This window comes from Dryobates pubescens, chromosome 21 (genome assembly GCF_014839835.1).
Source record: "Dryobates pubescens isolate bDryPub1 chromosome 21, bDryPub1.pri, whole genome shotgun sequence".
In the NCBI taxonomy this organism is placed as follows: domain Eukaryota; kingdom Metazoa; phylum Chordata; class Aves; order Piciformes; family Picidae; genus Dryobates; species Dryobates pubescens.
The window spans coordinates 10,310,487-10,335,993 of record NC_071632.1 but is presented as its reverse complement, the minus strand read 5'-3'; the positions used below and the strand labels follow the sequence as shown (position 1 = coordinate 10,335,993).

At 58.9% G+C, this 25,507-nt stretch overlaps 1 protein-coding gene across 3 annotated transcripts in view; it reads left to right on the top strand.

Annotated features, from left to right (window-relative positions):
- AGAP3 (ArfGAP with GTPase domain, ankyrin repeat and PH domain 3) overlaps positions 1–25,507 on the top strand; it is a 102,032-nt gene that overhangs the window by 33,550 nt on the left and 42,975 nt on the right. For 2 of the 3 annotated variants that reach the window (XM_054171178.1, XM_054171176.1), the window contains exons 3-10: positions 3,354–3,441; positions 3,595–3,680; positions 4,082–4,223; positions 5,781–5,915; positions 8,076–8,203; positions 13,373–13,528; positions 17,323–17,415; positions 24,225–24,329. In XM_054171178.1, the coding sequence (XP_054027153.1) occupies positions 3,354–3,441; positions 3,595–3,680; positions 4,082–4,223; positions 5,781–5,915; positions 8,076–8,203; positions 13,373–13,528; positions 17,323–17,415; positions 24,225–24,329 (933 nt within the window). Of the gene's footprint in view, positions 1–3,353; positions 3,442–3,594; positions 3,681–4,081; positions 4,224–5,780; positions 5,916–8,075; positions 8,204–13,372; positions 13,529–15,899; positions 16,971–17,322; positions 17,416–24,224; positions 24,330–25,507 lie in introns of those variants that run through there. The other variant, XM_054171177.1, reaches the window with a different exon arrangement.

Here is a 25,507-nt window from a genome sequence, read left to right as displayed (position 1 = left end):
AAGCTGTGCCTGGGGTGAGGGGGGAAGCATGGCCTCCTTGCTGGTGGAGATGGGGCCCCTCCATAGCCATGCTGTGGGTGCTGGAAGGAAGGTGGAAATGGGCAGGACACCACAGGTGCATCCTGGGATCCTGTCAGGTGCCAGGAGCCTCAGCAGCTTGTGCCACCGCTCTCCTCCACGCTCCCCCACGCTGTGTGGCATCCCCTGGCTGCCTTTGCAGACCCTTGGCCTGTCTCCCTCCAGCTGCTTCAGGAGGAGGTTCTTCTCAGTCTCAGACAGAGATCTCTTTCTGGGCAGCGCGCCGGCCCCGCGCTGCCGCCCTGCTCGTGCCTGCAGCCTAGCCAAGGCAGAGGCAAACTGTGACTGTTCTGTCCTAGTTTGGCTGCTGGGGCTGAGGCTGCTCAGAGCTCCTCTCGCAGCTCTCCTGGCACCACAACGCTCTGCAGGCTGCAAACGCTGCTGCAAGCCAAGGGACCTAAAACTCTCCCTCCATCAGCACAGGTTCCTTCTCCTGTGCTTTCCATGGTCTCCAGGATCTCTCCTGCTCTGGGCTTTCATCTGCCCCATGTGGGTCTTCCTGAAAGCTTGGAGGCCTTTCGGAGTCCTGGTCCAGTCCTGGCTGTGCTGGGCTGAGGCCTCCTCTGTGGTGTCTGGGGTGAGGCTGCAGGAGACAGTGGTGGCAGGGACTCCCTGCTTGGATTGGCAGGGCTGGGCTGTGTCTAGGAGAAGGGAGCACAGGTGGTGTCTCCTGGCAAGGACATCCCCTGGACCTGACATGGGTCATGCCAGCCCTTTCTGTCCCCTCATGCTCCCAATGTCTTAATGCAGAGGTTTCCAAGGTGCCTACAGCCACAGTTCTCTTGGCTCTGCTGCCTCTGAGGGTTGTGTCCTCGTGGCTGCCTGTTCTGGTGGAGCTTGTTTATGACGTTTGCTGAGGACAAGACAAAGCAGAAGCTGATTTCAGCAAGACATGGATCAGGGTTTGGGTTGTAAGACAACAAAGTGTAAACACAGCCTTCATCCAGGTTTTGGAGAGCTAAGTCTTGTTGTCAGTGTTGGACCTCTGATGTCACAGGGAGTCCTTGCTGCTGGGCAGCCTCAGGAGCCATTTCACAAAGGGTTACCCAGGGACTGTGTGTGGGAGGCCAGAAAGCCCTCTTCTGTGAGACCAGGATGAGAGAGTTGGGATTGTTCAGGCTGGGGGAGAGCAGGCTCCAGGGAAACCTTCTGGTGGCCTTTCAGCGCTTCAAGGGGCTTCAAGAAAGCTGGGGACAGACTTTTGAGCAGGGCCTGTTGTGACAGGACAGGGGATGATGGTTTGAACTCAGAGTCTGGAGAGAAGGGACAGAAATTTGTTGTGCTGGGGGTCGTGAGAGCCTCTCCCAGGTTGCCCAGAGAGGTAGAAGGTGCTGCATCCCTAGGCTCATTCCAGGTCAGGTTGTCTGGGGCTCTGAGCAACCTGCTCTGACTGCAGGGGGTTGGACTGGGTGAGCTTTGACTGTCCCTTCCCACCCAAAGCATTCCCTGGCTGTGTACAAGTGGGCTGTGGTGCTCATGGGGCCCATCCATGCCTGGCTGTGTGGCTCCACAGCACTCCTATGTGATCCATGGGGTTTGCTCTCTGGTGTTGTTCCCCTCTGCCCAAGCTTGCTGCCTGTGCCCTGTAGTTGCCACAGTGGGTGACAGCCCTGGCAGGACATGTTCAGCCTGGGCATGCCCATGGGAGTGCCTTGAGCTGCACTCCCATGTGCCAGGCTCCTGGTGCCCCGGTCCCTCTGCTCGCCAGCTGTGTGCACTGTGGACACAGGAGGTGCCAGCAGACCAGAGAGGTTTCCCAGGCTCCTGTGGGACATCAGTGCTGGCTGAGCTCCTTCCAGCGTGGGGCTGGTGCCTCCTCACCCCTCTCCAGCAGCACGTGGGTACCTGAAAGCTGGAGAACCTGCCTGGCAGTGACTCACTCAGCACACTCATGGCTTGCCCCGGAGAGGTTGGCTATAAACTGCTCTGTGGTGGCAGAGGCAGCTTGAACGTTCCCATGGGCTCCGCTCTGCTCAGCCCCGCGTCTCCGGCGCTCCTGGGACCGTGTGGCTGTGCCACAGACCTGCTGAGGACGCCGCAGCGAGTGCCAGGCTGAACACCGCTGCTTGGTTCCTCCTGCTGTGCCAGGGTGTAGCACAGGGCGGGTGCTGGGGATGGTCTCTGCCAGCAGGTGGTGTGGAGTTCAGTGCTCCTGCAGCTGGCTGCTCCTGGCATCATAGAATCATTGAATCAATGAGGTTGGAAAAGACCTCAGAGATCATCAAGTCCAGCCTATCACCCGTGGCTAAAGCATGGCTTCAAGTGCCATGTCCAGTCCTTTTCTGAACACCTCCAGAGATAGTGACTCCACCACCTCCCTGGGCAGCACATTCCAATGGCCAACAACTCTTTCTGTGAAGAACTTTCTCCTCACCTGGAGCCTGAATCACACACCACAGTGTGTCTGCCCTGTGTCACAGCCTGTGACCAGCATGTCACCATGGGCTGTGTCTGACAGACCTGCCTCAGGCCCATGTACTGAGACAGGCAGGCAAGGGAGAGCTGGTGGCAGGACCTGAAGTTGTGGAACCACAGAATCATTTAGATTGGAAAGACCTTTGGGGTTATGGAGTCCAACCATGAACCCACCACTGCCACCAAACCACGGCCCTCAGCACCACATCTCCACATCCTTGAAACCTCTCCCGTGATGGGGACTCCACTACTGCCATGGGCAGCCTAGGCCTGGCCTGGCCAACCCTCAAGGGGAAGAAATTGTTCCTCATGTGCAACCTAAACCTCCCCTGGGGCAACTTGAGGCTGTTTCCTGTCATCCTGTCACTTGCTCCTTGGGGGAAGAGACCAACCCCCACCTGGCTCCAGCTTCCTTTCAGGGAGCTGTAGACAGCCAGAAGATCTCCCCTCAGCCTCTTCTCCAGACTCAACAACCCCAGGTCCCTCAGCTGCTCCTCACCAGCCCTGTTCTCCAGACCCTTGAACAGCTTTGTTGTCCTTCTCTGGACCTGCTTTAGCCCCTCAATGTCCTTCATGGAGTGAGGGACCCAAATCTGACCCCAGGATTCAAGGTGCAGCCTTGCTGGTGCCCGGTCTATGGGGGCATCCCTGCCCTGGTCTCACCAGCCAAGCCAAGTGAATGTCCCCAGGCCTCTCACCAGTACTGGCCTGGGTTCACCCTTCCTCTGCTCTCAGGGGCGTCTCTGCCCATTGCCAGTGTGTGCCCAGGTGCTGGTGGTCTCAGCTAGCAGGAGGTGGCTTTGAGTGGAGGGAGAGGTGCTGGTGACAGCAGCAGTGGATGACCTGTGCCTCTGTTTCAGGGCATCGTGGGGAACTTGTCCAGCGGCAAGTCGGCCCTCGTGCACCGCTACCTGACCGGCACCTACGTGCAGGAGGAGTCTCCAGAAGGTGAGGTCTGGTGCCAGGGCACGTAGGGTGGCCTGGGTGCTGTACTGAGCTCTAGGGGTGACCCATCTCTGCACCCCACCACCTGTGCCCTGGGGCTCTGCAGGGTTTCCCTGCGGGCCCTCAGCTCCTGACCCTGCTCTGCTCTCCTCCCAGGGGGCCGGTTCAAGAAGGAGATCGTGGTGGATGGCCAGAGCTACCTGCTGCTCATCCGAGATGAGGGTGGCCCCCCAGAACTCCAGGTGAGAGACCTGGGGGCTGCTGCAGAGGGACCTGCCTGGCTGCCTTTTAGGAGCCCAGGTGTGGGAGGACTGAGGAGAGGCTGTCCCCGTGGTGGCTGCTGTCCCCAGTGTGCTGGGGAGCCTGTGCCACAGGTCCTGGGGGCTGCACCTGCCGCGTGGCTGCCCTGCTGTGGGCCATGGGCACGGGGCTGGAGGCTGTGGTCTGGGCAGTGACACCCTGGGCTTGGGGCTGTGGTCTGGGCAATGACTCCCAGGGCTCAGGGTCATGGTTTGGGCAGTGAGTCCCAGGGCTTGGGGCTGTGGTCTGGGCAATGACTCCCAGGGCTCAGGGTCATGGTCTGGGCAGTGAGTCCCAGGGCCTGGGGCTGTGGTCTGGGCAGTGATTCCTGTGTCTCCCACAGTTTGCAGCCTGGGTGGATGCTGTGGTGTTTGTCTTCAGCCTGGAGGACGAGATCAGCTTCCAGACAGTCTACAACTACTACCTGAGGCTCTGCAGCTACCGCAACACCGCCGAGGTGCCCATGGTGCTGGTGGGCACACAGGGTGAGCATGGGCAGTTGGGCTGCTCCCTGTGTCCCCCCTGTTACAGCCAGGAGCACTGGTGACCTGTGCATGCTGGTGAGAGAGAGTGGGAGGACAAGGGCCCAGGATCCTGATGTGAGGACATGGATATGTTGGAGTGGGTTCAGAGGAGGCCACAGCAATGATGGGAGGGCTGGAAGCCTTCTGCTGTGAGGCCAGGTTGAGAGAATTGGGGTTGTTCAGCCTGAAGAAGAGAAGGCTCCAGGGAGACCTTCTGGTGGCCTCTCACTGCTTCAAGGGACAGATCAGGAAGCTGGGGACAGACCTCAGAGCAGGGCCTGTTGTGAGAGGACAAGGGGTGATGGCTTGAACTCAAAGAGGGAGATTCAGACTGGAGAGGGAGAGTGGCTGTCAGGAGAGAGGGCAGCCCTCAAGTGTGGTTCATGGCACAGCCTGCGTCAGAGCCAGCCTGGCCTCCCAGCACCATGCTGTGGGTGCCATGGGCACAGGGGGGGTATGGCTTTGGGTATCAGAGCTCTGCTCTTCCAAAATGAGTGTCTGTCCTGGCCAAGTATGGTTGAGTGCAGGCAGGAGGGACCCCAGGCTGCAGAAGTTGGATGTAAGAGTGACAGCTGAGAGCAGAGCAGGGAACAGAGGAGGTGAGGGGAAAACACCTTGGCAGGACCTGGTTCCTGAGCAGTGTGACCTGTTCCTGAGGCTGGAGGACAGGAGGTGACAGCAGAATGGAGTCTTGGAGATGTTTGCTCTGGACCCCAGCCTGGGAGTAGAGAAGAGTGGTGAAACTCTGGGTATTTAAAGATGGTGGAATTGCTGTGAGGAGCAAGCACGGTGCAGGGCTGGGGCAGCTCAGCAGCAGGAGTGGCAGAGGGGTCAGTGGCTGTTGTTGTCCCAGCCTTGGATCTAGGTGAGGTCCCAGCCTTGGCTGAATCACACTAAACAACCCTCCAGAGAGTTCCAGGAGGATTTCTCATACCATGAGTCCAGTAGCCCTTTGGCTCCTCCTGAGAGGGCTCATTCCCAGCCCCTCTTGTCCCCGGCACGTCCTCCGGGAGTTGGGTTCCTCTTGGGAAGGCAGCTTTTCCCAAACACAGCCCTGAGCAGCATCTGGGATACAAATTAAACCACTTTCAGAAGAGTGCTGTCCAAATCCCAGCAGAGTCCTTCCCAGCTGGGTGAGCGTGGTTCCTCCCTCTGGGTTCGTGGCACGTGGGGTACAGCCGTGAGGCCGGCGGCCGGCAGGTCCCTGCGCCCCGTGTGGGGCTGCGCTGCCTCGCAGTCATCCCCCTGCATTCTCACCCCACCCCAGCTCTGTCTCTGCCCTCAGGAGCCCGGGGTGGGGGTGCTGGAAGGAGAGCTGGAGGGGTTCATTTGCAGAGCAGTTCATCGGAAAAGGGTCACTTAACAAACCCGTTTTGCCACAAGCACAGGACTTGGGTGCCCTTGGCATTCATGGGCGAGAGGGTCTCTGTGTGAGGAGGGAGGGAGGGAGCCCTGGCACCTCTGGGTAGGTGGGACATGGGCACCTGCTCTCTAGCCTCCTCTCCCCTCGGTTTGCAGATGCCATCAGCGCCACCAACCCGCGGGTGATCGACGACTCGCGGGCTCGGAAGCTCTCCAACGACCTGAAGCGCTGCACCTACTACGAGACCTGTGCCACCTACGGGCTGAACGTGGAGAGGGTCTTCCAGGACGGTAACTGCAGCCTGGGGAGGGTACCTGGGCAGGGCAGGGCATGCAGGGGGGTGGCATTACCCCAGGCCATGAGGTCAGGGCCTGCTTGTGCAGTGCTGCGGCTCTGTGGGCCGAGGAGAGGACCTGCTCTGCATGTGGAGGGGTTCCTGTGTGTGATGTGCTCATGAGCTGCACAAGGATGTGCAGAAGGGACCACAGGGCAGGGTGAGACAGAACCTTTCTCCTGCCATCTTTGCAGAGCTGTCTTCTGGTAGCCACTTGTTCCAGAGAGCCTCCAGGGGATGGCAATGTCCCTGTGGTGGCTCTGTGCAGCTCAGCAATCTGTAGGAGCCTGCAGAGGAGTTGTGGGGCTGCACAGAAGGGATCTGGTGGCCATGCTTGGAGGAGAGGAGGATGCAGAGCAGAACCTTTTGGGTGTTTGAGGAGGAGGAGCAGCAGCTGAAGGGCCAGATGGGACAGTTGTTCCTCGTGGGAACTGTGTGGGAGAACTTTCCTCCCGGCTGATTTCTCATGCATGGCCTGGCAAGAGCCCCCCTGGAAGAGCTGTTGGCTGTGTGGGAGCTGAACTTCTCCCATCCTTTCCAAGCTGCTTCCAGCACCAGATGTTGTCACAGTCACTGCTCATGTGAGAAGGTGGGACAGTCTGCCTGTGGCTTGAGGAGTTGACCTGGCTGAAGCAGGAGGAACCCAGGCTGGGTTCTGTGCTAAATGTCCATCACCTGGCAGACATCAGCTGCAGCTTCAGGAGGTCACCAGGTGTGAGCCTGCCCTGAGGAGTGGGTCACTGTGGTCTGCTTGCTCATAGCAGAGCCAGCAGAAATGTGAAGGCCTCCTCAAGATGCCTCAGTTAAGGGTTGGTGAGACTTTATCTCCCTCTTGCTGCCTTCATGATGAATCCTATCATTACCACTAATGGTACAGGTTGAGTGGCCATGCAGAGACCAGGCCAGCAGCTGCTGAATTTTTTGGGCTCTCTCCTGGTCCCCATCGTGTGCCTGGGCAGGGTCTGGGGGAGATGGTTCACACAGCCAGCAGTGGATGGAGCTGGCCAGAAGAGAGGATAGGGGGCAGGAGAAGAGAAGAACCAGCAGGTTACTCTGATTGGTCTGGTGGGTTCCTGTTAGCTGTGGGACCAAGGCTTAGCTTGGGAGTCTGGACAGGCTCAGAGGTTGATCAGATGAGCAAGTAGCAGCAGTCCCAATAGACCTTCGTCTGTCCCTGTATGGCCATGACATTGGAGCTGTAAGGTGGCCTCTGTGTCTGTGAACTGGTTTGGCAGTTGCTGTTGGCATCTGATGTTTCTAGCTGGGTTCAGTCACATCAGATGTGTGATGGAGATCTTCTGTCCTTCTGGAAAGGCAATGCAGCATCTCCTTCATTGCAAGAGTTCCCAGCCTGAGCCGTGCTGGGTTGGATGTGTGGCATCTCCGGTGCCCTCAGGACTGTTTATTTGAAAGGTTTCTCCTTCTCTGGTGGTGAGGGCACCTGGCCAGCATGCCAGAGGAAATGAGGAATGGGGCTGTGTTCTCCTGAAGTCCCCACCAGCCCAGCTTGTTTGCTGCCTTTTGGTCAGGGAGTTTATTTCCAGAAGAGGCAGGAGACTGGGAAGGGTGAATCGCAGCTCTGGGCTGTTGGCATCAGGCAGTGAGGTCACAGGAACAGGGAGACTGGCTTCTCATGGTAGTTCTTCTGACATCTGGAGATCATGAGGATCACAAGGACCTATGCTGGTGGAGGTGGCAATGCCCAGGCTGGTCAGTAACTGGGTCCTATAGCTGCTGTCAGGAGGTGACTGAGAAGTGACTTGGGGATTATCCTGCAGCATCCCAGGGCTCTGAGTGGCTCCTTGATGCCCACATGAAGTCACTGCCCACATGAGACCCAGGGGAGCAGGTGGCCTTTGGCCACTCACCATGGCCAGCATGGGAAACCTGCCCTGGTCAAATACTTTCCCTTGCATCTGGGTTGGTGGCACTGCCAGGCCGTGGGGGTTGGCATTCTGCAGAAACCCCCGCAGTGAACACAGGGTGATGCAGTTTGAGTCCCAGACACTGGCATTGCTCACAGGAAGGATTTGGGTCTCCCTGAAGCCCTCCAGAAGACCAGGGTGGAGAAAGTTGCTTTCTGGACTCTGACCCTGTCCCTTTCTCTTTCTTGCAGTGGCTCAGAAGGTGGTGGCTCTCCGAAAGAAGCAGCAGCTTTCCATCGGCCCCTGCAAGTCCCTGCCCAACTCACCCAGCCATTCATCTGTCTCCGCAGCCTCCATCCCTTCTGTCCACATCAACCAGGTGGGAACCAGGAGCAGGGCAAGCCAGGGACCCCACCTGCTCCTCCACACTCCCATTTCCCTCAACATCCAGCCTCAGGCTCACCCCACAGCCCTGGAGGGGCTGTTGGAAGGAGCAGAATGATGGCCACCCTGGCAGTGCTGTCCCAGGCCAGCACAGTGCTTGCCCTGAGCTCAAGCTTCATATCTAAGCTGTTTGGTCTAGCTCATGATCTTCAACAATGGCTGGTGCAGAGCCATGAGCTGTCTGCAGGAAGGCTTCTGGGCAGAGTGGAAGGTCTGTGTGAGGGGCCATGGTCTGGGTGGACACAGCCCATGGTCCTGCTCCTCCTGGATGCTGGAAGCTGGTGATCTTCCATGCACTTGCAGGTGGGCTTCTTAGGGGATGTATTTGTGGAGGGGCAAAATCAGTGGTGGATTGAGGAGTAGCACAGAGAAGGAGGTTCTTCTCCCCTCTGCCAGAGGGAGGGCTCTTGCTATTCTTTGACACAGTGTTAGCTTGGCAGGGCCTGCCAAGGTCTCCAGGTGGGAGGGTGGTGAAGCTAGAGATGTATGTCCTGTGTCTTTGGAGGAGCAGAACTGACCCAGAAGGGGCAGGTCTAACTGCAGCAGGCTGGGGAAGGAGAGGTGGATGAAGGCTGGTGGTGGGGAAGCAGCGTTTGGGCATTGAAGAAGCTTCTGTGGGTCATGAGCATTGGTGCAGCTTTTTCTCAGAAACCTGCTGCCTCTTTTCCAGCAGAGCACCTTGCAGCCTGATTTGCAGATGACATCTGTGTAGAGGTGACCACTGCCCCTCTGTCTCTGAGGCAGGACCTTTGCTCAGTACCCTGCTGTGCTCCTGGGGCTTCTCTGGAGGCACGTAGGGAGTTGTGGTAACTGGAGTTGGTAAAGGGGAGGAATCAGGAGATGACAATCAACTGTGAGGCCTTTCTGAGCAGATTCACTGATCACCTGGGCTGTAGCAGTGTCAGCAGTGAGGATGGGCCATGTCCTTCTGGAGCTTTCTGCCTCTGTCCTCCTGCCCCATCCCTGCTCTGTGCCTGTCTGGCACCGTGTCCTTCCTGTGCTCAGCAGACCTGGAGACCACTGCAAGGGTCACAGTTCAGTTCTGTTCCTTGGGTCTTCTGTAGCTCAACCACAACCCTTTGGGCTCCCCACGCTCCTCACTGTGGTGTTTACACATCTCTCTTCCATGACAAGAGGCTCTTTCCTAAAAATAGAGCATGAGGTCATGGAACTGGTGAGTGGTGGTAAAACACTGCAAGGAATTTCCCTGTCCTCGTGTGGGCTCAAGAATGAGGTTCTGGGACTGCTTCCCGTGGTCCTCACAGCAAATCCAGCTGGCTTTGAGACACAAGTTCAGTGATGGCTGATATCTCCAGCATAGACCTGGGCAGAGCAGCCCACATGGTTGTTGTATGCAGGAAGGCACACATCCAACAATCAGCACAGTGGCCTGGCAGGTCCTGCAGCAGGGATGCAGAAGAGCCTAGGGTTCGTGCTCAGGAGCTCACTGGTGCTGGTGACACAACAAAGGGATGGTCTCCAGGACAAACAGGAGCAGCTCTCCATGACACAGGAGAGGGCTGGGGGGAAGCAGTTCACAAGTTCTGCTGGGCCCTGCTCTCAGGTCTGGGCTTCAAGCACTGACAGGGTTCTTGTGGGACTGGGTAATGGGGCCTCCCTCCTGGGAGATGTCCTCTGCTCTGGCACTGAGATACTCAGTGGGACAGCTCTGGGAGGACATGGCTGGGCTGTGGACAGTCAGGAAGGGAGAACAAGAGAGTGCAAGGTCTTTGCAGAGCAGTGCTATGTTCTGTCTTCTGCCCGAGGGTACAGGGCTTTCGCCAAGGTTTCTCACTTGCCTGTGCAAGGAAGAGAGCAGAACCTGGCACAGGGAGAAGGATCTCAAGGAAGGGTTTGGGAACCTGGGATTTGAGATGGAGATGAGATGGAAAGGAGCCAGAAGAATACAATGAGGAACTTCTGTTGGCCTTGCAGCACAGCTGGGTGCTAGTGTGCACAGGCAGGGCACACACTAGGACAGAAGGGTCTCTTCCTCAGAATCATCTGTGGGAGCAGCAGGACTGGTGTTTGAGTCCTGAGTGCTTGGCCAGGAGGAGCTCCCAGAGTTCTCACGGGGCTTGAGTTTGGGTCAGGAGGTGTTGCCCTCAGCTGCTGGCCCAGTGTGGTGGTGGCACCACATGCTCTGTCCCTTCCCAGCAGTGATGGCATCTTGGGCAGTGTTCTGTTCTCTGCTGCCTTAGCTAGTGCTGGCAGCAGCAGCATTCCCCACCCCTGGGTTGTCCCTCTTCCTTTCCACCTGGTCATGGTCTGCTTCCCTTCCTAGCTTTGTGCCCAGAGGGATGGGACCATCTCTGAGGTGAAGAGGATGTTCTGCTCTATGCCTGGTCTCCTGGCCCATGCAGGCAGGGGCAGCTCTGTCTTCTGGAGCTGTCAGAGAGGAAGGCACTTGTCTTCTGGAAGCAGGGATGAATGATGCCACAAAGGGTGGCTGATGGCAGGGGGAATCTGGGAACCAGCTCTGGTCCTGGGCCTGGGGACATCTTTTCTGGCAGCATTTTGATGATGCTGGTGGAGCCAAACTGGCTTTTCTGGAGCTGACCACTGCTTGGATGGGCTTCTGGCAGTCTGTCCATTGCAGTTACTGGGGTAGGGGAGACCCCAGAGGACCCTGGTGATTGTATCACCTATCTCTCTGGGGTACTTCCTTCTGATGTGAGGTGGTGGCTGGGTTCCAAACCTGGGTGGCTGTGCCACGTTCCCGTCCTGGCAGGGCTTCATGGCAGTGGTGCTGGGTGAGGTGTGCTGCTGTGGTGTGCACAGTGGATGATCCTCTGTGAACCAGTTCTTGGCCCAGCCCAAGGCCCTGGTTTCATTGCTGCCTTTAGGAGTTGGGGGGGTTTTGGCCATCATTCTGCAGTGGTACCTGGTGCCTCAGAGAACACTGATCCCACACTGGTGGAGAGGAAGGGAGCTGCCGCAGCAAGGCAGCTCCTGACAGTGTGTCCCTCAGGCCTTCCCAGCAGTTGGTGGGACACAGGGCTGAACAGACACCTCAGATCCCTCAGACCTGCAGCCCCCAAGGAAAGCTGGTGCTCACCTGCAGGTTTGTGCTCTGCTGTGTCGTGCCTGCACCCGTCGCTGGGCGAGCTGGTTGGGTGGGTTGGGAGCCGTGCTCCTCACCCATTCCTCACCCAGCTCCACTCAGCTCCTGTCCCTTGCCTGCAGGGAGTGGGTGGGAGATTCTCGGGCCAGTGAGTGCTTGCAGAGGTTCTGCTCGGGTTTCTTGCTGCTGCTTCCCTTCCTCCACCTCCCTACAGGGACTCTGAGGTGCCCTTGGGAGCCCCCCAGGCTGTGGGATGGGTCACCATTGCCTGTTTGCTGTGGGGTGGAAGTAGAATGTTCCCAGCAGCTGATGGGAGGTGATGCTGGCACCCACCCCATGCTGAACCTTGCCTGGCAGCTTGAGATGGTGGTGGCTTCCTTTGTCCAGGCCCATAGGCATCACCTCCCTGCTGTGGAAGGGTGTTTGACTCCAGCTTCAGGCAGCACCACGTTGCAGGCAGGCTGTGGTGGGGCTGCTCTGGAGCCTGGGGTGGTCCTGGCAAGCAGGGACACTGTCACTGCCCAGAAGCAGCTGGGAAGGATCCATTCACCTGAGAGTCCTTCCACAGCAGGGTGTCCCAGAGGCACACCTCAGTGCCCTCACTCAGAAGCCCTCTTGCTCTGCCTCGGGGAGGAAGCAAGTTGGGCTGATTCTCAGGAGGCTCTTTTCTCTCTTCAGAGGAGTTCTTTGTGCATCCTCCCCCGTTTCTCTCCCCAAAGGTGGGATGGCTTGCACGGCCCTGCAGCTCCCTAGGAGGCAGGGCTGCGGGCCGTGATTGCTTATTTTCCCTGCACAGCCTCTTCTGTGTTTCTACCATTCCGAGCTGCTTGGCTCAGAGCAAGGCTCGGATCCCACCAGGCAGACGCCGGTGGTGTGCAGCAGAGGGCTTCTCATCCCGCCGCTGCCTGCACTTTCCGCTCTCAGCAGCAGGTGGGAGTGGAGCAAGTCCCAGGGCTGTGGATGCTGCTCTGGAGCATGCGAACTGGGAGCAGGCGGCTGCTGGAGCTTTCCTGGCCTTCTAGGGGCAGCTTCTTCAGCGTGCTTTGGAAAGAGCAGCAGAGCTGCCAGAGACCTCAGGCTGCCCCGTGCCTGCTCGCAGCTAGAGGTCCTGTGCTGCGGGTCTGAAATGCTTCTGTGCAAGTGCTGCTCCTTGGGACCTCTTGTAAACTTGTTTCCAGGTCACTGCCCACGGGGCTTCTGTGAGCAGAAAGGGAGCAAGCAGCTGCTTGTCTGCAGGAAAAATGTGGCTGAGATGGTTCCACAACCTGCACAATTTGGTCTTCCCCTCCCCTTCACCTCCCATGTGGGCCGATGTGGGCCACTGCAGCCAAGGCCACAGTGGTCCATGAGCCCAAGAGCCTCCCTTGGGGCCCAGCAGCAGAGATGCCTTTGACATGGAGCATGGAGCTTGTGGCACTTTGTGCTTCAGGACACTGGAAAAGTGTAGGCTGGAGCTGTGGGGACACACATCCTCTTTGGCCTGGTAGCCATCATGGAGACACACAGGGGTGGGTCTGAGTGGGACTTGGAGCCAGGCAGGCTGTGGGCTGCCTCACAAGTTCCAATGGACTCTGCTGAGGGGGTTCTCCCCTGCAGAATGTCCATGGGAGGGCCACACTGGTCCTGTACTGTGGAGAGGGAACACACTGAGGTGCCCCCAGCAATGTCCTCTGAGGAGAGAGCCGGCTCCTCAGGGCTGCACGGATCACTGCCACCTCCGTGTCTTTGCTGCAGACCTTTGGAAGGACTTCCAGGGCTGCCAGCCAGCAGCCAGCTCCCTCCATTCACTGCTCTCCGGTGCTGCTTGCAGAAGCTCAGAGTTTCCACCATTGGAGAGCTGGAGCAGAAAGAGGGAGGGCTATGGCTTCCCTGAGCAGCCTATGGGGCAGGAGTAGTGCCAGGAGGGTGTCTCCTCCTCCTAGTCCTGTGTAACACTTTCTTGCCCCTGGCACGAGATTTTGTGGGTGGGAGGTGTTCCCAGGGTTGTGCCCTGGGCAGCTGCCCATCTCTGTCTGACCATCCCATCTCCTTCTGCCTTAGGCCACCAATGGTGGAGGAGCCTTCAGTGACTACTCCTCCTCGGTGCCCTCCACGCCCAGCATCAGCCAGCGGGAGCTGCGGATCGAGACCATCGCTGCCTCCAACACGCCCACCCCCATCCGCAAGCAGTCCAAGCGACGCTCCAACATCTTCACGGTACGAAGGCCAGGCTGGAGCAGCTCTGGGGTGGGCTTTGTGGGGGGCCAGGCTGGGAGGGGGACAGGAGCAGGTCTGCAGCAGTCTTGCCCCACAGGCTTTCGTGCTCCAGACTCTAGGTGAACCTTGCTGTGCTGACCGTGGTGGGGACGGGTGGCCCGGAACAAGGAGCAGGAGCAGGGGGTGTTCCTGCAGGAGTGTGTGCAGGGAGTGGGAGAAGGAAGCGGCCTTCTGCCTGTATTGGGCCCGTGGTGCTGAGGGCTGCTGCTGGTGAGCGCGTGTGTGCACGGGCAGCACCCGGGCAGGCACTGCTGGCACAGGCAGGGTGTGCGTGGTGTGTGTGCGTGGGCAGAGCTGGACGTGGTGTGGGCGCAGCACCAGCGACTCTGCTCTTCCTCTCCTTGGGGCCGTGTTCCCCAGATGTGGCATAGAGCCCCGGCGCTGGGCCTCCCCTTTGGTGCCGGCTGCACCGTGCCAGGCGGTGCCGGGAAGAGCCCCACACGTGGCACCGGGCCCCACTCACTCCAGCACCCAAGCCCTGCGTCTGTGTGACTCGAGCCTGGGAGCTGCAGTGGGGCCCCGGGAGAGGGAGGGAGCGCAGGGAGCCAGCGAGGCTGTGGGTGGCACAGGGAGTGTGGGCAGCTCCTGGCACGCTCCCACGCCACGCACACGCTGCCCACACTGCGGCAGGGGCCTGCCCACGCTCCCAGTGCCTGTCTGTAGCGTAGGCAGCCCTGTTCCCATAGCAGGGGGCTCCCCTGGGAGCGTGCTGGGCGCAGGCCTCTCTCCTCCTCCCCATCTGAACGTGCTTCCAGCCACCATTGCTCGGTCACCTGTGTCTGCTGTCTGTGGCACTGGCCACACCAAGTCCGTGTCCGTGTTGCGCTGTGTGCCCTGTGTGAACAGCTGCCATTGCTCCAGACCCACAGAGCCTTGCCCTGCCCCATGCCCCATTCCTCTCACAGCACTGTGGGTATCCCCCCTGACTCGTGCTGGGCACAGACCCATCTCCCCCAGCTTCTGACATCCTGAAGCACCTGATGCTCGGGATGCTGCATACTGTCCCCACTCCTGCATCTCATACACCCCCAGTTCTCTGTGTGCACGTCCCCGGCCCCGCTGCAGCGCACGTGCTCGCCCCACTCCCCATCCTGCCTTCCCCCAGCCTCCTCCTCCTGGCACACACTGCCTTTGGCAGCAGACAAGCTGCTCCCCGTGCATGGTTGTCCCTCACTAGCCCTCCCCTCCTCCCTGGCAGTGCCCTGTGGGTCTCCTGTTGTCGATGGTCACGCTTAGCTGTTGCACTTAGTGCTGGTGGATGCTTCTCCTCCCTCCCCGCCGTTTCTCGTGCTCATGCTTGCTGCTGTGCACTGGCACACGGGCACCCGCGTGCTGCCACCCATCCTCTGCTGGCCCGCGCACCGACGGACTCTGGACTCGCCGTCAGCTCACGCTCACACTCACTGCCCATGGAGCCCCCTGCCCAGCTCACTCGGTGTGGGCCCTGCTCCTGGTGGAGACGGGCTTGCCGCGGGACTCATGCTCACCTGCTGTGGACGTCACCATCTGTCCTGGGCTCTCACTGCTCACTCATCCCAGGCTCAAGCTTGCTGTGGGGCTCACCCAGGCTCGCGCTCGCTGGCCGTGCTGCGGGGCTCCCCTGTGCTCATCGGGGCTCCCCTGTGCTGGTCGAGGCTCACCCGTGCTGCCGAGCTCACGCTCACTCGCTTGCTCTCCTGCTGGTGCACATCCATGGCTCACGTTGACGTCTTCACCCCATTTGGTCGTGGCAGCAGCAGCAGCTCCTGACACCTCCTCCCGCAGTGGGACAGGGCCAGGGGCACAGAGAGAAGGGCAGGGCAGGGGAGGGAAGGGGAGGCTGTCTCTTGCCCTTAGCTTCTCTCAGGCAGGCAGTGTAGGTGCAGCCAGCAGCTCCCATTCTCGCAGCATGCCCCAGATGGGCACGGGCCCCTTCAAACTCTGGCGCTGGGCAGGGCCGTGTTCCGTTCAGCTCTGGGAGCAGCCACAGTCCTGAGCTGTGCCTGGGTCCTTCACGGCCAGTCCTGTCCTCTCCTCCTCCTTCCTCCTCCTCCTCCTCTCCTTTTTCCTCTCCTGCTCTTGCTCCCTCCTGCTCCCCTTGCTCCCCATGCCGGATTGCACCCCAAAGCCACAGGGGCAGGGGTCCGCATGCCGGATCCACACAGCCTGGGGCAGCCCCTGCCTGAGGTGCCCACCCCGGCCCCGCTTGCTGGAGCCTGGAGCCTGACTGCTGCTGCCGCCCTCCCTGGCCTCTGCCTGCCCATCACTGGCAGGCTCGTGTCCGTGTTCTGAGTATAACTTGCCAAACTCTTTATTCTTTCGATATTTGCAGATATGTGCCACTGTTTCCAACTTTTCATCAACAAAAAGGCCTTTCCAACTCCTTCCAAATTAGAAGATCCAGGTGGTTACACACGGCACCTCTGTACAAATTCTCTCACTTTTCATTGCCTCTCCAGGGCCGGATAAGGGATGGGCACTGGGATTGATCTAAGATTAGAGGCTCGCCCGCCCTCCAGCCAGCATGGGTCCCCCCCTCGGAGACACGCAGGAGCCTTTTAAATCCCCCCAATGTAAAGTCTAGGAAGCGTGAGACGGCCTGCGCCTGCACTTTAAGCTGGGACAGTTCTGGGCCTGCTGACTGCTGTCTTGGCACTTTCCGTGCTCGGGGATGCCAGGCGGACGACCCTGATGGGATGGCAAGACCTGCAGAGCCGCCGGGACCGGGCGACAGCAGCGAGTGGAGCTGGATGGGCCCAAAGACGCTTTGCTGCTGCCTGCGGGAGCTGCTGTTGGCGCCTGCCGCTAGCACCCAGCTCCTTCCTCCCTCCTGCACCTCCTGCAGCCTGCATGGACTCCTGCTCCTCCTCCTCTTCCTCCTCGCAGCAGAGCAGCCATCTGTGTCTCTTTAGTTTCCTTCTCTTTCAATCTCTTTGTTTTGTTCTGGGCCCCAAAGCCAGTGAATCGGTGTCCCAGGCGCGTGGGGCTCGTGTCCCGTTCTGATCCAAAGCACACGGGGCGCTCCCGGACGCAGGGGGTGTGTAGGACACTCCGGAGGGACGCTGCCGCTGCCCTTCTGCCATTGTTGTGATTCTGAATGTATTGATTGTGCTCCATGCCGTGTATGACTTGATATTCCCTCTGTCCTAAGCACTTTGAATGAGTTCTGCTCAACGGACTGTATAGTTCCTATTGTATTTATTGGAGTTTGCTCTCCCCGTGGCCGCCCCTGGGGCTGCTGTGGGCTCTGCTCTCGACTCTTAGACGTGTGGTAGATATTTATTGTCCATGCTCTTTTGTAAGGGGCTGGTATCTATGCCCGGTGACCTGTGCTACTTTGTATGGTGCAAGTGTGTTACAGAATAAATCCGTTGGATTAGTAGAGGTGTGAGTCCTTCACTGCCTCGGCCTCTCCTGCTCCCACCCATGCTCCACCCGCATCCCATGCCATCTCTGTCTGTCGCCATGTCCTGTGTTCCCCGCGGGAGGGGGGGTCAGAGGTAGCCCTGCTCTGCTAGGACAGCTGTGCCTGCACTCCCTGGGGGAGAGGACAGATTCCAGGGGACACGGGGTGGGGATGCAGGGCTGGAGCAGGCCTGGCAGGGACGGGTGAGGAGCGGGCGGCTCCATGTGCTGGGAGCCCCGGCCTGGGAGAGCGAGCGCTGGTCGGCCTGGCCTGGCAGCCTGCTGGGCATGGGGGTCGTGCCACTCCCCATGCCCCCATCTCTAACGGAACTCTGTTTCTTCTCTTCCAGTCTCGCAAGGGCACGGACCCAGAGAGGGAGAAGAAGGCACCGGAGTGCAAGGCGGACAGCATTGGCAGCGGGCGTGCCATCCCCATGAAGCAGGTGCGACCCTCCCTCAACCCCAAATGGGGGCAGCTCCACGGGGGTGGGGTGCCAGCAGGCTTTGCACTGGGGACCAGGGAGCCTTTGTGCAGCACAAGGTGTGAAGGAGCTGGGTACTCCATGGCCTAGCTGGCCAGACATCCTGGGGGCTGCCACTTGCCCAGGCCTGCAGGGCTGCTGGGCCAGGGGTGCTGGCGTGGCTCCCACAGCAGGTGAAGGTGCTGGGTATGGAGCAGGGTTCTCCAGCCAGGGGATGGTTCCAGCAGAGGGCATCCGTGCCCTGCGCCCGCTCCCACTGCAGCCCCTCTTCTCCGTCCTCCCTCTCCTGCACTGCTCTGTTCCTGCCTCTGCTTCTGCTGCTGGTCTGTGACAGCATGGCTGCCTGCTGGCGGGTCCCAGAGGTTCTCCTTCTTGTGGGCAGTGGCAGAAAGCAGCAAATCAGTGCTTGCCATGCCCACGCCCTGAGCCACCACGGGCCGATGGAGGCAGCTGCTCACTTGGGCAGCAGTGCCTTCGCTCCTATCTCAAGGCATGCAGGGAAGCCCCAGCTGCCTGGAGCCACCCGAGTGGTGCCTGTCCCTGTGTCCATCAGGAGAGCAGCAGTGGATGATGTCCAAGCCAGCCGAGCGGTGTGCGTCAGCTGGATGCTGTTCGCACCAGCATCTCTTGTGCTGCTGGCAAGGCTCATCCATATCCTGCTCTGCAGCTCCTACCTGTGCTTCTGCCTTGCCCCCTCTGCCCCCATTGTGGATCTGGACCCTCTCTGACCAGTCTGCCTCCATGCTGCCAGGGCTGAGCTGATGGGCTGAGTGGTGAGATGGAGGACAAAGCCTCCCTGGCTCCCTGCTCTGTGCTGAGGGGTCCCTGGGGAAGGAGATCTCTGCCCTTTGGCTGCCCCAGGCCTGGACAAGCACACGTTCTGCTGGGTCAAACTATGGCTAATGGCTGGGCCAGAGAGTGATGGAGTTAGCTCTAACTGGCAGCTGGTCACCAGTGATGCTCCCCAGGGCTAGTGCTGGGGCCACTCCTGTTTAACATCTTTATCAATGATCTGGATGAGGGGATCGAGGCACCCTGAGTCAGCTTGCAGTTAACATGAAGTTAGGTGGGAGTGTTGATCTGCTGGAGGCAAGAAAGGCTGTTCAGAGGGACATGTCCAGGCTGGGTCCATGGGCTGAGGCCAGTCATATAGGCTTCACCAAGGCCCTGCACTTGAGTCACACCAACACCATGAGCACTCCAGGCTTGGGGCAGAATAGCTGGAAACTGCCAAGGAGAAAAGGACCTGGGGGTGAAGGTTGACAGCTGGTTGAAGGTGAGCCAATGTGTGCCCATGTGGCCAAGAAGGCCAACAGCATCCTGGCCTGGATCAGCATTGGTGTGACCAGCAGGAGTAGATAGGTGATTGTCCCCCTGTTCTGGGCACTGGTGAGGCCACACCAGTTTGGGGTGTAAGAGAGACACTGAGGTGCTGGAGCAGATCCAGAGGAGGCAACAAAACTGGTGAAGGGTTAGGATCTTCTGCCTGGGTGTTTGGCCAGGTTCAGACTGCTTCCCTCAGCACGTGCACTGCTGGCTGATGGCAGCAAACCCTGGGTATGGGTGCTGTGGCTGCTGGTAGGTCACCTTGGGAGCAGTTTGATTCTTCTGCTTGGAAAAGCAATATTGGTGCAAGCTTAAATTCCCTAGAGATAGTTGAAGTCTGTCTGGTGGTGTGGGGCAGCAGCAGGGGTACTTGCCCTGCAGACATATCCATGGCACCTGTGGGCATGGGCAATGGCCAGTGCAGAACCTCTTCTGGACTCCAGAGGAGATGGCCAGCTCTGGGGACTGCTGGCAGCCTGGTTTGGCACTAGGTGCTTTGTATTTCTAACTAGTCATGTCTGATGGCCTGAAGGCTGACCATGGATTGGGAATCTGAGTTGGGTGCTGCAGAAGGGACAGATGCTGGGTTGAGGCTTTGCTTGGCTGAAGAGGGATATGTGCTGCCACAGAGGTGTAGTAGCTGTCACTTGTCACCACCTTCATCAGCTCAGCTGAGACCAAGGGTACCCTGGGTACCCTGCTCTGTCTCCCTTAGCCCCATCTGGAAAAGATGGAAATCCTCACTGGGCCAGGTGAGATTGTGGATGTTGGGGCCCCTCTATGCCTCAGACAGCTACTCCTCCTTGGCTGGGGCTCTCTGGGGGCTCTGCACTGTCGAGTCAGGACCCCTTTGCAGCAGCATCCTCTCTGTGGGTTCACATAGTCCCTGCAGGGTCAGAAATGCTTCTTCCTGCTGGACACTTGTCCATTGAGAAGGGCTTTAGTTGGGCCAGGAGCCTCAGCTTCCCCAGCTGTTTGTCACTGGGAATGGGCTCCTACCTGCACAAGTGCCACAGCCTTTCTGGGGGGCACCGCAGCCCTGGGGGCCGCAGGCCGCTGGCCTGGCTGGGTTTGGGCCACGCTCTCCAGCTGGGCCCAGGGAGGACGACTCCTCCTCCTCGGGAGCTGGGATCACGCTGGGAGCTTAGATTACATTTAAATTGCCATTTGCATTTTCCAATCAATACTCGACTTCACAATTAAGTTTGGTGTTAAAATTCTTAGCAAAAAAAGTGAGTGGAAGGGAGATTTGTGGAGCAAACGAGTCCTTTGGGGGCCATCGCTGCTCCCTGCTTCATTACGCTGCATATTGCTGCTGCTGCTGTTCCCGTGCCCTGCCGGGATCCGGGCCCGGCACCGCGGCACCGCTGCCGAGGGGCTGCTGGGAGACAAGGCAGAGCAGGGAGAGGAGGCAGCTTGGGCACTCTGGCCTTTGGTCCCGGGCAGCTGCTGCCCTCTGCGTCTGGCTTCCATGCTCAGGAGGAGGCTCGGGAAGAGCTGTCGCTTGCCAGTCCTTCAGGAGAGGCAGAGGCAGCTGGAGGTGCGGCTCCAGATGCTGGTGCAGGGTCCCAGCAGAACTGAGGAGTCCAGCCAGGAGCCACCTTGGGATGTGAGCCCAGGACGTGTGGGCAGATGAGCTCAGCCCTGAGATCTCCTGGGCTTCACCCTGCTCTGTCCTCTATGCCACTTCTCACCTCCCTCTGAGCTGCTGGAGGATTCCAGCACCTCCTGTTTCAAACCTTTGCTTTCTGGCACCAGAAAAGAAAGTTAGGCTGCAAAGCTGTGACCTTGATGCAGGCAGCACAGCAACACCTTTAGAACCTGGAACCCTTTTGGCTTCTGTCACCTGTCTTTTAGCCTCCAGTGCAGCAGCAAACAGCAGGTCTGAGTCTATCAGACCTCCCCCAGATGTTCACCTCTGGAGTTTTGGACTCTTCTGCCTTCTTAGTTTTGGACTCTTCTGCCTTCTGGCTTACAGCAAGGGGCAGCCAGCACTGGCTCCTCTGCTTCCAGCTCCGGTTTGTGTTTCAGTTTGGGAAGCTGCAGCTCTGCAGCTGAACTGGCTGCAGCTGAGCTCTGCTCTCAGCACAGGAGACACAGCAGCTCAGGAGCGCTTAAGATGTTGTCTAGCACTGAGGTGAAGATGCATTGAGGAGAGCAGGGGCAGCTGGAGCCACTGTTCTGCAGGAGGCATTGGCAGGTCCAAGTGCAGAACAGAGCCAGGTCTGAGACCAGGAGGGGTCGTTATGCCCAGAAGCCAAAGAGCTGCACCCTAAGGCTTTGAGGCCAAGCTCTGGAGCAGATTTATTTGAAAGAAATCAAACAAATGTTCTCAGATCTGGGGAACCCAGTGCTTATCCAGCTCAGCTGGTGGCATCTTAAACTGGCTTCCCATGTGAAGGAGGACAGCTGCTGTCATGCACCCTGTGGGACCCTGTGGGATGTGCATGGCCCAGTGATGGTGCTGGAGAAGTTGCTGTTGTGTAGGTCAGAGCCAGGCATGTCCCAGCATTGGGAAGGCACAGGGACCATTGCTGGGTGTGAGAAGGGAGAAAGGATGGCATAGGAGGCTCCAGCAGCAGTTGTGCTGGCATGTGACCCATCAGGAGATGGCCCTTCAAGCAAGGGCATGGCTGGAGGCTCTCCAGGCCAAGCAGGTTGATGCTTTCAGAAGCAGGTTCTGCAGCATGGGAGGGAGAGGTTTGGGGCTGCAAGCCCAGCAGTGAGAAGAGCACACAGAGCTGCCATCACAGTCCTCAGCTGGCATTCCAGGACAGGACATGTGCTACTCTGCTGTCTCCTCCTGGAGGTGCAGGAAGCGCCAATACATGGTGGGAAGGAGCACAGACTCCATCGTGGATGGTGTTCATGGAGAGGATGGGGTGATGTTGGGGTCCCCCTGCCCTGGGGAAGGATGTGGCAAGGTGATCTCCAGCTCTGCTTGGCTTCTGTAACACCACAGCTGGAGGTGACACCATCTGCCTTGTGCCGGCCTGGGCTGAGTTAATGTCCCAGCTGAGCACTGAGAGCTCAGCACTGCTTGGGATCTCACCTTCCAGCCCTGAGAGCCCAGCCTTGGCGGGGTCTGGCAGCCAGGCCCCCTGAGCAATGCCTTGCATGAGCTGTGCTAACTCCACGCTGTTCTCAGGGCCTGGTGTGCCAGATGGTGTGAGGCAATTTATGTTAATGCCCAATCATGGAATCCTTCTTGTTAGAAGAGACCTTTAAGGTCACAGAGTCCAACCATGAACCCAGCACTGCCAGGTCACCACCAAACCATGGCCCTCAGCACCACATCTCCAGGGCTTTGAAACCCTCCAGTGATGGGGACTCCACCAGTGCTCTGGGCAGCCTGAGCCAGGCCTTGACAACCCTCAAGGGGCAGAAATCGTTCCTTCTGTCCAGCCTGAACCTCCCCTGGTCATGCAGTGCTTGACACTGTGCAGTTCCTGGCTGTACGTTTTCTTTGAGCTCATTTGGGGATGACGCTGAGTGAGCAGAGTGAATGCAGCGCAGATTGCAGTGCAGGTTCTGCTGGACACGGCTTGCCGTCCATGACTACACTTCTTTTCACTGATGATCATGTTTTGAGACCTTTCACTTGACCAGTTTCACTCCACACATTAGTACTGTATGGATTGTGTGCACTTGGGTTGTGGTGACGTGTCCTGCTCAGCTGAGATCCTGCCAGAGAACCAGAACTGCTGTGTCAGCACAGCTTCTGCTGTCAGATGCTGCCAGCTCACCAAGAGCAAGGCCCAGCTCCCCTGGTGACCTGCTTCTGCATCTGCTGGATTAGTTACACCACTATCCTTCATTCTTGGCTGGTCACTTCTCATGGTGGCCTTTCCCCAGTGCCTGGTGTAGGTGTCTGGCTGTAGTCACCAGGTCACCTCTGCTCCCTTCACAGGTCCTGGCACAGACCAGAGCCCTTGGGCCGCTGCCGTGCTCCGAGGGGTGTTAAACCCAGCACCTTGTCCCCAGCGCCCGGTGCTGCTGATCCTCCTGGGGCTCCTGAAGGGAAAGGATGAGGCCCTGCCAGCTCTCTGGCCCAGCTTTGCCACTCTCCTCTCCCCTCTGTGCCATGCAGGAGCGGGAGGCGTTTCCTTCCCACACGGTTTGTGTGCCAGCAGCCCTGGGCACTTGTCCTGCTCTGCAGCATCTCTTGCTGATTTCACGCTCACGCCTGGCAGGGAGGGCACCCAGTGAGTGCCAGCCCCTGCGACTTGCTCTTGTGCTCCCCTCGGGCAGACACGGCAGCCATGGTCTCCAGGCAGTGGGACAGGGCCCCCAAGTATGCAGGATAGAGACTTTCTGTGCAGGGCTGTGAGGGGGAGCTGGCCTGGGGCCCAGATTGGTGCTGTGCTGGGAGCAGCCAGGCTGGGTGTCTGTCTAGACACCTCTCCAAGGGCCCAGCCCCACAGTTGGTGGATCCAGCTCTTTCCCAGACTCTGGTATTCATTCCTGCTCTTGTTCCCCTGCGCTGTCCTCTCCTCCCTGCCTGCAGTGCTTGCTATTCTCTTCCCGACTCCTGCTCCAGAGCCTCTTGATCTCTCTTCAGGCTCCACCTGTGGTCTTACCTGGTGCCTGATGAGTTGCTGCTAGAAGCAGATTGCCTGGGGATGCAGAACTGGGTGGGGAGAGGGCTAGGAGGGTCCCAGCTCTGAGCTGGGTCCCAGTTCAGGTGGGTAGGAGCTGGGCTGGTAGGAAGAGCAGGGCATGTCAGCACAATAGCTTTCAGGCCCTGGGAGTGTGCTGTGCTTGAAGACCACAGTGTGGGTCTTGTGTAAAATCCTGATGGAGAAAAAGGACCTCAGTGGCCAGAACCTGCTCCACCTCCTGAAATGTGTCCCTGCTTCCATTTGCTGGACATCTCTGAGAAAGAGTTGTGAGCACAAAAGAGAATGTGCATGCCTCGTGAGACCTGCCTCTTGCAGGGTCGTTCCATGGATTGGCTCCCACCTGTCCCAGGCTGCCCTTGCCTCGTCCATCCCTCTGGTTGGGCTTTTGGTGGTGGCAGCAGGTCTGGGAGCACTGTGGCAACAGAGCAAGCAGTGTTAGTTGGTGATGAGGTTGTCATCTGCCTTGTGTTGGCACTGCCCTTCAGCACAAGAAGAGTTGCCCAGGGGGAATGATTTAGGGTAGCAGAGCTTGTGACAAGTCCCTCAGAGGATCTGGGCATCAGTACTGGCATGTGGAGACCCTTATGTCTGATAATGGGGAGCAGGGGTGTCTGGAGACAGGGTGGGGTTGGTGAGGAAAGGGGTGAAGCCCTTCTCTTACCAGTCCCAGGGAAAATGCTGTTGGGGAGGCCAAAGCAGATGTTTTCTTGAGTCACGATCTTCGTGTCTCTTCGAAGACCCGTGTGCAAGCGGCAGTGCTGGGGCTGAGTGGGAAGGGCCTGGGCCAAGCAAGGCCTGAGGCTCCTGACCCTTCCCTTCCAGGGCATTCTCCTCAAACGCAGCGGCAAGTCTCTCAACAAGGAGTGGAAGAAGAAGTACGTGACGCTGTGTGACAACGGAGTGCTCACCTACCACCCCAGCCTGCATGTGAGTACTGCCGGGGGGCTGGAGCAGCGGGGCGGGCAGAGCAGCGTCCTGCTGCCGCAGCTCCTCTCACAGGCACCACAGCTGCAGGGGCGCTTGGGAAGGGTTTGGCAGCAGGTGGAAGCCCCAGCCTCGGCCTGCAGCAGAGGTTCAGCTCCAGTCCTTGCTGGGGCTGGGGTGCTCAGCAGAGCTGATTTGCCCCAGGGTATGGAGGAGACCTCTGGTGCTGGCTGCCTGCGGTGCCAGGCGGGTGGGACAGACGAGCAGGGCGTGCTCCGTGCAGGATGGCGCTGGGCAAGCACCGCTCCTTTCCCTTTGCCTGGCTCAGCCTTGGAATGGGGCTGATGTGGAGCAGGGCAGAACTGGCAGCTACGGCTGGGGGTGCCCTTTGGGTGTGCAATCATTTTCCTGGCTGCTAGGTATTGGGTAATGGAGAGGAGGTGCCAGTGCAGGGCCTGGCGCGCTGCTGCCGCGGTGCAGCTCCGCTCCTCTTCACCGCTCTGCTGGGGCGCAGCTGCCTCCCCATCCATCTCTGTCACTTCCCCACTGCGGGGCTAATGGCTTCTTCTGCTCCCTCTTGAGCACAGTTTGCTGCCAAGACAGCGAGCCAGGGATGGGCACACCTGTGCCACAGGGGCACGGCACCCGCACCGGGGCCGTGCTGCAGCAGCACAGCCAGGCAGTGCTGGGCAGAGCCTGGCTGCAGGGTACAGGGGTGCTCTGGAGGGCTGCAGGGAGAAGAGCAGGAGGTAGCAGCTTCTGCATGCTCCCAAACTCTCTGTTTGTCCTCAGCCTCCACAGGCACATGGGAGCTGGCAGTGCCCTGGGCTTTTCTTCTCCTTTCTGGCTCCAGCTCGTGGGCTTGCAGTGGTCCAGCTTCTGGCTGCTCAGCCCTTCGACCCTCCCAGCCCCACAGTGGGAAGCCAAGCACTGCATTTCCCCTCCTTGATTTGTGGGAGCTTTGAGAACAGTTGGGGTTTTTTATTGTAGTCTTTGATCTCTGTGGTTTTAGCTTTGGTGCCCCATTTTTTTGGTCTTTATAGACCCAAACTGGGGCAGGGGGCTGCTGCTGGGAGCTGCTGTGATGGGAGCTTACATGTGTGTGGGTTTGTCACCTTTCCATGGCAGACATCACAGGCTGCTTTGCCATCAGCTGTAGAGGCTGGGGTGTTGTTTAACTA